At 29.8% G+C, this 14425-nt stretch overlaps 2 protein-coding genes across 2 annotated transcripts; both read right to left on the bottom strand.

Moving 5' to 3' along the window:
- Positions 1-2365: 2365 nt before the first annotated feature.
- On the bottom strand, positions 2366-6543 carry LOC119686403. The gene is made up of 3 exons (XM_038100980.1): positions 6510-6543; positions 2690-4242; positions 2366-2644 (listed from the first exon to the last, which is right to left on the bottom strand). Exons 2-3 carry the CDS (start codon positions 4182-4184, stop codon positions 2403-2405), a joined length of 1737 nt encoding a protein of 578 aa, XP_037956908.1. The 5' UTR covers positions 4185-4242; positions 6510-6543; the 3' UTR covers positions 2366-2402.
- A 2867-nt stretch (positions 6544-9410) lies between these two features.
- Positions 9411-9940, bottom strand: LOC119673912. The gene is made up of 2 exons (XM_038085019.1): positions 9732-9940; positions 9411-9678 (listed from the first exon to the last, which is right to left on the bottom strand). The coding sequence occupies exons 1-2, from the start codon at positions 9909-9911 to the stop codon at positions 9463-9465; spliced, it is 396 nt and encodes a 131-aa protein (XP_037940947.1). The 5' UTR covers positions 9912-9940; the 3' UTR covers positions 9411-9462.
- Positions 9941-14425: the final 4485 nt, after the last annotated feature.

Raw genomic sequence — 14425 nt, 5'->3', positions numbered from 1 at the left:
TTTGCTCATCAGTATCTTATTAAAAAGATATTTTAATTATCTATCAAATGAGTATATATTAATAACTGTTGAAATAAGTAACAAAGATAAAAAATGACCTTGAATTGAAAAATTTCTGTTTTTTGTACTGAAAACCCAACTTTGCTCGAGTGGCGCAACGTCATTTTTAATCCTATTGTTCCAAAACTTTGGGAATATCATTTTTAAGGTCAATGGCATATTCCTAGGGGGTGCGCTCATTAAAAATCGCATTTTAGTTTTTCTGAGCCACCCTAGTGTACCAACATAACAAAAAAAAATTTTTGAAAAAGGTCTATTACTTAAGGAGTAGTTAACAAACAACCAAATCCGTTACTTTTTGAGCAGAAGGTATACTTAATGTATAAAATGTATAAAAATAAATATCTTCAACTAAAATATTTATTCTGACTTTAATATTAATCAATCTTTACTTTTCAATCCATCAGCATTATTATATACAATAATAGTTTATTAAATATTTTAAAAACAAATACTCATGTAGATTGTATATAATACGAATATACGAGTATATGCAAAAATAATACGAAATAAGCGAAGCTAATCCATGTCCTTTTTTATTTTGTCGAATCGAAAGTTATTGCAATCGAAAAATAAAAATATAATCTAAAACCAACAAAAATGCCACTTTGGTTCAATATTTGTAATGACTTCTGACCTCACTCTGTCACATCCTTTAATATGTTAAGAAGGAGCACTCAAATATAATGTTACAAAGTTTAACAACCCAACACTTGAATTCAAATTTATTGAAATCATGAAATACACGTTAGCATGACTACTTTTGTTATTGTTATTTTGCATACTAAATATATTTACAAGGATACGCAAATATACACAGATATCCTTTATTCATGGCGAACAATAACGTTTGCCTTGAAGATAATTTTTCGATTCACGCTTCATTGTGTTCATTTGCTGCACGTATCCGAACACACAAGAGAATTTATTTGAAGGAATATCGAATTTTGTTGTTTAAAAATGTGCAAGTGTTGGTGTGTAAATAAGTGTGAGCCTGAGTGCGAGTGTGTGTGAGTGTGAATGCAATTATGTGTATGTGTTTCAAGTCGAATTTCTATTGTATTTTAATGCCCTTCAAGAATCGAAGGGGGTTTATGTCTACGCTCTGTTAAATAACATAACACAAGTATGCGTAGTTTCTTCCTTGCTGGTGTCCTTTTCTTGTTTCTCGTTTCTTGTATTTTTTGTATTTCTTGTATTTCTTGTTGTGTGTATTTATTTATTCCCCTTTGTGTATCTGAATCACCTGAGGGTAAGAACGAATTTATTTTAACTTTTAATACATAAAACAGTTTTAGCAGGAAGCAAAAAAATGCAAGAGGAAAACTTTTAAATTAAAACGAGCGCAAATACTCGTAAATTCCAAAAGGAGGTGAAAACGCTTTCTGGTGCTTGAGGAAACACTCGATACTTCGATATTTTCATGCAAATTATTTTAATTAAGATCATAAGTTGTTCTTTTAGTTGAGTTTAATTATTTTAATTAAGTGAAAATACACTACGACTTGTAGATATTGTTTAAATCGAGTATGAAAGAGCTTTACACTGTACAATGCTGAACTGTAGGACACATCATTCCTCTTGGTCTTCTATTAAATCAATGCATAGAAAATAGTAAATTTATTTTTAAAATTAGTTCAATCATATTTGCGGATTACCTATAAAATCATTGATAAAAGAGTAGAGCATACATATTGGTCAGAATAAAAATGATTACTGGCATAATATACCAGGATTAAAACAATCCAAATCACTTATTGGTACCTATAACAATAAGAGATACCAGGATTGTAAGACCCTATCAAAAAAAAAACCTTGTATTATCACAAGAACTGTGGACTAAAAGATCACCTTACAAGACTGGGTATACCATACTTACGGATGCAAACTGTAGATTCTGTGAAGAGAAAGAGAGGTTGACCACACATGTGCTGTTAGAATATCCTGCGCTTATGCACATCCGAAATAGGCTCCTAAGAATGTATATTCTTATGGAAGAGGCAATAAAACTCTGTAAAGTAGGTTCTATACTACTTTTTATTTACGCAACAGGGCTTAAAGACCTAATCTAAGCACAGAAGGGGGCACAATAGACCCGATGTTCGCTGTACCACATCCCCTAATAATAATAATAATAACACATATCAGTTTCGATATGTTAACATAAAGAACACATTTTAAACAAATCTTCAGAATGGTAAGCTAATTATATCTATTAAAATTTTAATAAATTTTTTATTTAAATTGAAACAAATGTTAGTACAATTGATTGAGTATTAGATTATAAGCCATATTAATAATTTTAAATATAATTTTAATAAACTTTCACAGAGCAATCATAATTATTTCTTTTTGAATGAGTTTGGAGATTTGTTTTCAGAGTAAAAACTTGGAAAATCAGTTTCTGTGAACTTGGGAACTGGTTTCTTATAATTTTGTATATTTTCTAGATTCGTTCCAGAATTGTTTTGACATACAAAAGTTGAAGAAATCCGTGAGGGTGTAAATTTCAACATTGTCGGGTCAGTTTGTGTTTGCTTGTTTACAGAATTTTGAAAGCGTTGTGGAGGAAAATCTGGAAAATCTATTTTAAAATTTTTAGGGTGTTCTGTAACGCTATTACTCTTACTTGAATTGACAATATTATCGCAAAATTTATCAACGATATGACTTTGTAATGCTGATAACTTATTAAATGTATTTGTTCTTGTAAATCCCATATTTGACTCTTCATTTAAATTTTTTATTTCATTATCAGCACTACCAAGGTCCAAATTAGCAGAAATGATCTTTTCATTCTTGTTATGGTTGTTACTGGTGCTAGTTGCTTGATCAATAGTTTTACAGTAAACCTGTTTAGCAGTCGTGTAAGCAGTTGCCTTAGATTGTCTTTTAGTGTAAGTTGGGTATAATGATTTATAAAATGATGACAATGGTCTGGAAGTAGTAGCAGTGCTAAAATATTCTTCAGGAATATTATCTGTATTTAAACTGCTCACTGTAGTAAGAGGAGTACCCTTATCTTTGTAATCTTCATCAACAATAGAGTTTTGGAGTTGAGGCATTGTCATAGTTTTTACACTTCTATTTTTCAAAAAAGCAAATGAATTACTATTTTTACTTTGCATGATTTGTTGAAGATCAGGAAATGGAATTAGCGACGCAATTGATTTGTTGGCATAATTGATGTTTTCTTTTGCAATTAAGGAATTATTGTGCTCTGTATTATTTTCCTGCTGCTTAAGTATGCTTGCTACTTCCGTGCCGCACAGCACTTCCTTAGTTTCCTTCGACTGTATCTTATGTGATTCTAATGAATTTGTTTGATAATAACGTCCGTTGCCAAAACAGTTATTAAACTGGTTCTGAACGCAATTTCCGCAGATGTTTATAAGATGCTGTTCGCTAACATGTTTTTGCAGTTCAGCATAGCTTTGATAAAAATTGCTTGTCTTCACACAAATATGACACCAGTAATGAGTACGCTTCATGTGAAAGAAGAGTTCACTGTTATCAAAGAATCGAATTAAGCACAAATTGCAACGGGGATGATTCTCTATCCAATGTTGCTCCAAGGAGGCTTTGGTGTAAACCTGACGCTCAGATGGAAACTTCTTCAGATGAGTAACGCATAAAATACAAACTATTAAGCTATGCACCTCATAGAGATGCTTATCTAAAAAAGATATATTGTTGAATGGCAAAACATTGCAGTAAGAGCAAGAGTTTTCTATTAAATGGTAAAACTCTCTTTCGACAGCAACGTTATAAAAACCAATTCCGCGCATTTGATAGCATAAGTTTTCACGTTGAAAATTAATTTCCAATTTTTGATATAGTAACTTGATTGACGAACATATTACTCTCGGTAGAAAAGTTTGACATATAGCGCAGAATAGTTTATTGTGAAGTAATCTCATGCGAACAGAACACTCGAGGCAAATCGGGTGATTACATATACCTATAGCATACATTGTCATAACTTTGAAGCAAAGACCACAGGTATTTGGGAATTCGATGTATTCATCCTTGCTTATAAGCAGATAATTTTTCTTTAAGAATTCGTCAACAGCGTGACTATAAATCTTGCCATTTTTAAGATCAGAACACGTCACTGAATTCATTTTCAATAATTTCGAAATAGGGTATTCGCAAAATTGAAACGTCTCTTTCTCCTCTTTCCTACAAAAACAAAAATTACAAATCAAGGAAAAAATATCGATTTAATATAATGCAAGGTAGATTATCGGTTGAAACGGTAACCATAAATATATATATACATTTCCTTCGGATTTTGTAGTAATTACCTGTTTCAACTGATTAAAACCAGATAGAATGCTTGATGATCTGCGTCATGCTTAACACATTCTCTGTTAAATAAAGGGATTGATCTGTTTTATGTGCGGCGTTATGCTTAATATACTCATCATTATACTAGACATACTCTTTAACAAGCATTATGGAGATCGGTTGAAATTTGAATATAACTACATATATATATATATATTTAAACTTATGTACATATATAACACCAATATTAGTGGATTTAAATTCAATATATAATTTTATTACACAATTTAATAATTATAATAAATAGTTCAAAAATATTTATGTCTTAAACCCTCAAATTGGTACTCGTGTTTCGTTACACCTCGTTGTATGGTCAACTCAGGTATGCATAGCTCTAAACCAACGTTGGGTTCGACAGTAATTAATTAATAAAGGCTATACCCTACTATACCATATCAATAATGTATTCGTCATATGGTGGACTATAAAGCTAAACACGATTCGTAAAATTAATGATTTTAAAACCGATAATTCAAATATTCTGCGATTTTAACTGATATTATATATTACATGTTGAATTAATATTTACTATTCACCTACATATTTATACCAGCATATTTTTATAAATCATCTACACGTGGATCGAGAAAACTCTTATAATTTACTTGTGCGTTGGAATAACTTGTAAAAACTTAGGCATTCACAATAGGCTAACGTATATATAATGACCATACTGTTTTTGCACTCCTGAATAAGGCTAACAAACAGCAAAAACTACTTAACACCAAAGCAGAATACCTACATGTATAACATATTATTAGGCCTTTTCTTTTAAAAGCATAACGCAAAAGAACAACATAAAATAAGCACTACTTTTGATGGCAACTCTGGACGAACTGGAAATTTTGTTGGGCTTATATATGCAAAACACAAAATAAAATTGAAAGTTAAAGTTCCAAAAATAAATCAAAATTCTTTGATTGTGAATTAAATTTGTATTTTAAGGCTCTTTTAAATTCGTAATAGGAATTACGAATAAGCGTGCAAATACAAACCTGAAATTAACAAGTGAATTAAGATCAAATTAATATTTGCTGTGTGAATAGGTTCTTACCGAAGAGAATGGAATAATCAAAATTACGATAACTTGTGCTTTGTTACTAGTCTATAGTACACAACTATTTTGGAATATGAGTTGTCACACTTTAATTAAATTTTTTAAAAAAATTTAATAATTGAAAAATACATTACTGGAAAAATTATTTCCAACTCGTCCGAGTGCATGACAGCTACGTATGAATGAAATTAAAAATATAATAACTTTTATTCACATGAATTACAAATTCATTTAAAAAAAATTTGTTTTTATATAACGAAGCAAGATTAATAACGATTGTTCAGTTTATATGTCAACTATATAATATGATAATTTTTATTTTATCTTTACGCACTCGCAAATATAATTTTTGACATGTTGACACATTTTTAATCTCCCTTGCTTTCATAATAGCCACATAATTCCATTTAATTAAATATTAGTTAAAATTAATTATTTCTAATTATAATACAATATTAATAGTATTCTATTTAGTTTTCTATTTAAATGTTTATAACAAAATAATTGTACGTGACATAACTTCTCAAGTATTCACATCGATTTAGTGGGAGCAATGAATACCAAAATGGGTAGGCTCTAATATATAACTTTGTAAGTTTGTTGTTCACAAACAAGTTTATTAGATAAAGTATGTACTAATAACCTATTATTATATTCTATTATATACTCAGCTATATATATATTCAATTCAACAAAAATTTTAAGTAACAAATTTTATATATATATCTGTGTTTTGATATAAATGTTCTTTGTCATTTATGGGAGCCCAATTGATTTGAAGACGTGTTCAGAATATGAGAATATGTAGAAATTTTTTTATAAATTAGATAACCTTCACTTTTTAATAAGACTTCATTCGTAAAACAAATAAATATATATAAGATACATGTTTCTAAAAAATTTATTGTCAAAACGCATAAATTTTTTATATTAAAACGTCTACAAAGTTTTTTCCACTATTAGGAAACTTTTTTAATTACTTTAATTTATAAAAATTTAAAATTGGTGTTTGCAGAATAAGTAATCCAACAACTTTACCTACCAAATATACGAAAAAGGCTTTGAGGTCTTAAATAGATTCGATTCTTATTTGAAAAATATGTCTCTCTGCAAGCAAAAAAAGCCGAACACTGTACCTTTCGCTACAAAATGGTAGAGAAGACTGAAAAAATATGACACATAATGTTTGATATAAGTTTTTTCAATGTTGCCTACTGTAAGCTTTTATGCAAAATGTTGACATTATTTGGTAACTTCAATACGCTTACACGTAGACTTTTTTTGAATAAACTTCTTGCTCCCACAATAAAGACACTGGTGTCTAAATATTAATTACGATTAACAATAGATTCTTTACTTACCAACTGTTTTGCAAAGTCAAAGCCTGCAAATAGAAAAGAATATATACATATATTATTAAAATTTAGAATTTTTAATCTTATATTATTATTAATAAATATATAAAAATCACTAAAATTAATTTAAAGAGTAATTCGTAAAGTAATATTGCCTTAATTTTTTGCAAAATATAGACTTTTTCCATTTTTAAAAATAAAAACAATTGTGCCGAAGATGGGTTATACATATGAACATAACTCATGAACGATATATTAAAGCAAAAATCATATACCTAAAAGTCTTAATATTGAACAAAATAATTTTCACGCAATGTATATATAATGTATATATGTATATAATTATATAATGTATATGTACATAATAATATATATAAAATTATATAATGTATATGTATATAATAATATATATATAATTATATAATAAGTATGTAATAATATAATAATAATATAAAATATAATAAGTCTGATGAGTCTGGGTAGTTCCCAGACGAAACGCGTCAGTGGAAACTGACAGAGGACTGAGACTTTTTAGCTTCCGAAAGGAAGTTTGTAGATTTTAAATCCATATTGTACGGACGTTTGTGTGGACTGATTAGACTTTTAAAAAATAGTATTTTATAATGATAATGTTGTTAATCATTTTTTTAACATTTTTAATAATTTTTAGTAAATTTAATAATTATTTTTAATAGTTTTTAATATATATTAATATATAATGTATTTTAATATTTTAATATATGTTTATATTATCTATATATGTGTTAGGGGTATATTTAGACTAAGTTTATTTACCAACAATATTTCTAAAGGATTAGGGAATAGGGTAATTGACCTTAGAGTCACTCGCAGGTGTTTGCCATTTGGTAGAACTCCTAAGGTTTGACACTAGTACCAAGGTTTGTTGGTGTTAGGGTTGAGCAGGAAACGAAGCTTAAGCTATACTATGTGTGGCTTTAGGTTTGGATTCTAAAATATGGTGCTTGACCATTTTTATCGTTCATTGTGAGCGGTGAAGGGGTTAATGCGCTGTATAGACATTACATGGTAATAAGCATTTCAATATAACTTTGCAATCAACTAAGATGAAAAAATACAAAAAATGTTTACACTAAATCAATACTAAATTCCATTTCGTTTCTAAAAAAAAAATTAATCATATTAAACATTCATTTATAATTTTAACTAAAACGTTGGTGCTGGTTAGTACATCTTATCTTAAAAAGAATTCCGAAATTGAAGAAATTTAATTTTCATTGGATGAGATATTCTTGCATCAATTTCAAATCTTCATATTAAGAGTGCTTAGGTTTTCATTTTAAAGTTAAGAATTCAAAAATTTATAATTTGTGCTGCCAAAATTTCAAAATAATTTTATAGTTTGTTTAAACTTATTTTAAGTTTAGTCACAAGATTTGTGATATTATGCACTTTAGTGGTGGAAGTCGACTTTGAACTCAAAACATTCTAGTTAAGCTTATTTACTTATTTTTAAATATAACAAAGTATGACTTTTATTGATAGTTTCATTTATTCAATGCCGTTTCTTCAATAGAGCACAACACTCTTGCCGAGAGTGACGCGTCTTTATGACGAAAAGAAACTATTTAAAAGTTAGGCGGATTCCAATAGCAAAGAAAGGACTAGAACAAAAATTTATTTAATTTATTGAAATTTGGCTGACCATACAACGCTGTTTCGAGTATTGCCAAGTACTCTTCATCAGTGGTCTTTGGAAATAATCGAATTTTATTTAATTAGTTTATAGTCCGTATATAATTTGTTAGGACTGCCAATGCCAGGCTTAGAACTCGTGTCTGTCAAATTAGAAGCGATGACTAATCGTGTTTATCCACAAGTAGCCAAGGCTGCAATAACGTTCAATACTCAAGTTCCAGGTTTTTTGTTATAGGTTATTGTCACTTATTAAATAAAAAAGTGTGATTGATTTCACCGTGTTAGTAAAATTATTTGTTATTGGCGAAGAGTTTTCATTTTTCGGTCTGCGGTACCTTTTGAAGAATTCCACTATTTTGAATCAATTTTGTCTTAACTTTGCTAAGTTATTTATTCCTACCCAAAGAAGATATAATGCCTAAAAAAAGTGGCTCTATGAAGTTATAATAACGATTTTATGAACATAATTTAATAAATTTAAAAGCATTGTTTTAAAGCTGTGATACTCTTAAAAACAAAAAAACTCACACACAAACTTCAAACAAGTCTGCCAATAGTCTTGTAGATTGTTCTTGTAGATTGTAGGCGTTTAAGGAGTTAACACCAGAAAATCTGTTGTTTCTTGTCCTGACTGAACTAAATTCAGGTTCAAACTTTGCGGCGACCCATTTTTCACTCGCATAGGCCCGACACCTGCATTTATCAATGCACCTGCCATTGGAAATGAACATACTCAATCTTCTTCCCATAATTACAAAGAATGTGCTATAAAAGTGGCTTATTTATTAATTGAGGGGGATTCTTTTTTCTTTTCAGTTCACGCACACTTTCGTCGAAAAGGCAAAAAATAAATATTAATAATTCTTTATTAAGTGTAAAATCGTCTAATATTTAATAAATATTTAGTCAGTTTTTTCGTAATTAATTAGAAACCACAATTAAATCCTCTAAAAATATAACTTCTCAACCAAACCAATCGGTCCAACGCCTTTTTCTGCCGTATATTTTTAAATCGTACATTATTCCAGAGCTGCGTTTACTTCTAATTCTAATTACAACATGAGACCTATTTACTCCTCCAGATACTATTTTAGGTTTTAACTTCCTGAATGGTGACATTTGGAGATCCTTTAACTCTATTCGTGTTATACGATACTTTTTACTCTCATGACGGTTATTCTAAAAAAAAAAACATAATTAATTAAAAGAATAAACACTTTGTTTTTCAGTACTTGAAAGTACGAATAGTATTTGTTGAGACCATTCCTGTGAGCGACAGGCCATATAAGTCTTTTATGTAGCAATAGTTTATCTGTTGGAGACCTGATACCCCAGCTTTGATCACCTCCAAGTACAAACAATCCCGCAAGAATATATGCTAATACAAAAATAAAAGCAATCCACACTTTCATATTTTAGTTGTCCGACCAACCTTACACATCACGCAATTGAAACTTCCAATATATCTTGCTATAACTTTTATATAAAATATTTACCACAGTCCAATTAATTGATTTTTCATGCATTGAAACTTCTAAATTGATTCTTTCCACTTTATTCAAAAAAGTGATATATATTAAGTATATTGATATGTAGGTAAGACTTACTTGCTTTTAAATGTACGTACTGTAATTATTACGATTCTGAAGTTGTGTCACAAATTTATTGTTGTGACTAATTTTTAAAACGAACTAATTGGCAACTTCTGTAGAATGTTTTGCTTACTGAATGCTAAACAAAGTTCGAAGAAGTGAATATCATCATTAGTGGAGTTATATTAGAACATAAAATGTAATGCATCAGCATTCAAATCTTATTCAATCTTCAAGCATTTTAATTTTGAAGTATGATTCATTAGGCGGTTTGCTCTCATATACTATGTTCGAACATTATATAGTATTCTAACGTTTGGGTCATGTATATTTCTGTAAGACAGAAAATTAAATGATACCCTAAAAAATTTCGCCTATATATATTTTAGCAATTCTAGTACTTCACACTCCAAAACTTTGAAGTACTAATTATAATCTATCGAGACTCCAATCTATCGAGCTCATCTTCCCGATGAGTACTCTTTGGTGTTCATAAAACAATTTGATTTAGAGGAAGAATCCATTACAACTAAGTTGAGGAATTGATAGCAATTATTAGATTATAAATTGTATTTATTATTATTGTTATTATTATTGTAAATTAGAAAATAGTTATTTCGCAGTAAATTTCTATTATAAAAAAATGAAAAGAGAAAAAAAATTACATTTTTAACTTGATAATGTACTGTTATTAAAATAATTGGAAAGCAGTGTTTGGAAGATTTCATTTTTATACTGAAGGATCAATGGCATTCTTTTTTGATTCCAATTTTCTATTCAAATGTATAGTAGGAACTCAATTTTTACAATAAATGGAGTTCTAGTTTTTGTAACTTGTTTGGCCTGAAAATGTATGGCAGCTAATCAGTAGTCCTCTATCTTACTCACATCATGATATGAAATTGTTCTTACAGTAATTGGAGGTGAACCCAGAATTCTCCCAAAGTCAGCAGGTTTTTCTCCAAGTTTAAAACGTTTTCAAATGTCCAACTTTTCTTCCAAAGGAAATTTGTTTTCGGTTTTGACTCACTTTTATATTTTATAAAACAAAAATTTACCTTTCCATTTTAACACACAAATGTAAATTGATACCTTTTAACTAAAAACTTAATACATGTAAGTCCGCCTTTAAAAAATGCGATCTACAAAAAATAAAATGGGAACCCCCCGCATGTATTGAAAAACGATGCAAATCGAGATACTATGAATGCAATTTCAAACCAAAACTTACACTTTTTTGGCGACGAAATTCGAATCAATGGTAATCAGGGCGACACAAATCGGGGTATTACTGTACCTGAATTAGAGAATTAGAGAAGAATGCTATACAATTTCAGGAAAGGCTTTAAAAGTGACATAGCGCATTGCTCTCTACAATTCAACTTATTGTCAGTAGTTTCCAGAGTTGAACCATGGCGGTACAGATATTTATAAAGCTAAATTCTCTGAATACCCAGATTTGGTAGTAAATCAAAAATTCACAGAATCAAATACCCATACAATGAAGTTTGAGATATATATATCTTCGGTATATGGATAACTTAAAGATATCAGATGTCAAGTGTTTTTTCGTCAGCCATTATTTCATTGTGTCATTGTGAGTTAATTACTTTTCTCTACAAAATTTACAAAATCTACACAAAATGTAATTTTTTTACGTCTTAAAAAATAGAAGTCATTTGATTTTCTCTTAAAAAAAATCGCTCTTTTTAATTTACGATATGAAAGAAATTTATTTACTTTAATAAAAATGGTACGAAGAGCATTCTTTATTTAATCATAATATAATTGAGTTCACGGCTTCTAAGTCTAGACTCGAGCTTATTTCGTTATTCCCCAATTTACATATCGCAATAAGTGCACCAAAAGCAGTAAATCTCATACGACAATTTAGAAGGTTTCAAGCGTGTTAGTCTACCTATAGTACCCACTCTATACCTACTTTATACATTGTCAATGTAATGCAAATATTATTATACTTATCGCATAATAAAAGCATTCAAATTATATTGCAGGCACAAATATATTTACGTTTACGAGTATTAATGTTTATTTACAAAATCCTGCAAAGATAGCAAAAATTTTCAAAAAAATTTTGCGGCAAAAAAATGCTTATAATTTGTGGCATGAATTCTCAAGAGGCTCGTTTGGAGCGCCGTAAAAAACGTATCTAAAATGCTAAAAGCAAAAATCAATTTAATGCGAAATACACCTTCAGAGACGCTTTTGTATAATCATTATGACAGGGAAAAAAATTATTTCATAAAATATCTTTTGATATTTGAATGTTTAATGTTACAGATAACGGCGTAGCATCTTTCGAGTGTCCAAAAAAAATTATTTATCTGCACATTACTTTCACTTCTTGATTTCCATTTTAATTCGTGCATGTTGAACTGAAAAGGAGTTTTTGAAAACCCATATATATAAGTACATGTGTAATAGGTATTTACGAGTACATTGTAATTCATGTGCGAAAAGGTACTGCTTTGATGTTCTGCAATAATGAGAGTTGTATCTTATGTACTAGTGGAACTCTTCATTTCAATTAGTTTAAACCTTAAAATCCTCTTTATCTTTTGATGTACTGATAGGTAATATAATACATATATATGCAATAATAGGTAATAGTATGTATCAAAAAACATTGAGAAGGTTATCCTTATAAAACAGCCAGGTAAACCACCATAATGAATAATATCATTCAGATCAATATGTTTATAATTTACAATAGCAAAATTATTCAGGAAGTATTTCCGACTAAGCATTAAACTATTGATCAAATCCATTTAGTAACTGAAGCCATACAAGCAGCATTTGACAAAGATACACTATAACTATGTTTGTTGTTGTGTCTTAGTATTTGAGTTAGTAAGTTAGTAACTAAAGATTTATATATGAGATAAGTAAAATGTCATCGTCTAACCCTGTTAACGGCTAAAGTAATATTCGCCAGAACGGATATTGAAAATAACACGTATTTGAATACATAAATGTATTTACTATCACAGTTAGAATTAAACCAAAAATTGTTGATCTAACAATATACGTCATGTGTTCAAAAAAAAAAAATTCTTTCATCATTACCTTTAAAAGGGTTCGTCACTGCCTTTATTCAGAGTCATATTCATATAACAATAATTAAGCGTTACTCTTGATAACATACCATCTATAGCATTATGAAATTACTCTATTCCACTTTTACAAGGCACTCTAATAAATTCGCTAAGTGAAAATTTAAAAAAAGTCTACAAAATATATATTATACTTCATCTCATATCCTCTTTTGCCAGTAGAACATAGGACCTCCACTATCCTTTTATATCGGATTCTGTTACTTGATTCTCAGCAGACATTATTCTAGGAATAAATCTCTTAGCCTTTCCTCAATTGTCCATCTCCAACTTCTAGCTGACCTTCCAGGTCAACGGCTGCCTTAAGGATTCTACCTCAGAGCTTAGCGTGCAATGTTTTAATTGAGTCTGCGCAGCTTATTGCATATCCAACGCCATTTGCGTCTACGTATTTTAACACTAGCAGATGATTGATTTGTGATGGCCCATATATTGGTGTTTTTAATGCAGTCGTGACAAATACAGTCTTGGCTTTGGTTAAACGAAAATCAATCTACTCGTCAGCACCGCTCTTAGTTGCAACTATATTACCTAGAAAATTGAATTTATCCACACATTCCACTGAGTGGACACTGTCTTCTTTTATTTTAACAATTGGCAAAGAGATTGAGTTGTATCATCCAGCCATTACATTTGCCTTGTTCCGATTAATCTCTATGCTGGCGACTGCTGCATTTATCCCGTGCTTCAATATTTTCTTGTAAGGTTTTGTTGTAATGGCTAAATAGATAAACATCATCTGTATATTCCACATCTTGCAGGTGCATGAATGGATACCTTTGTTGCCTTTTAAGGACGCTCGCATCACGTCGTCCACCACGAGGATAAATAGAAGTGGTGATAATATGCACCGTGGCTACTTCAAGTGTGTTTGACAGCAACCCGTTGTGCAATACTCAGCATTTAAATCCTGTGTGCATAGCTTTTATGGGATATATTATTTTAGTTGGAATTTGTAGTTTCTCTAAAACATTTCAAAGAAATCCTCTGTTGACCCTATCAAACGCTTTTTTGAAGTCAATAAAAGCTGCGTATACCGATGTCTAGAACTCTTTACATTGCTCGAACACGATGTGGACTGTGTTCATAAGGTCGACGCATGAACGGTTTTCTCGAAATCCAAACTGTTTTCTGTACAACGTTTTGATCATTGCTTCTGAAATGCATGATAGAATAATATGGCTTAGTATTTTACTTGAA

This window comes from Teleopsis dalmanni, chromosome 2 (assembly GCF_002237135.1).
Source record: "Teleopsis dalmanni isolate 2A chromosome 2, ASM223713v2, whole genome shotgun sequence".
NCBI classification, from domain to species: Eukaryota; Metazoa; Arthropoda; class Insecta; order Diptera; family Diopsidae; genus Teleopsis; species Teleopsis dalmanni.
The sequence above is the reverse complement of the archived record's forward strand: the minus strand, read 5'-3'. Positions and strand labels throughout refer to the sequence as shown.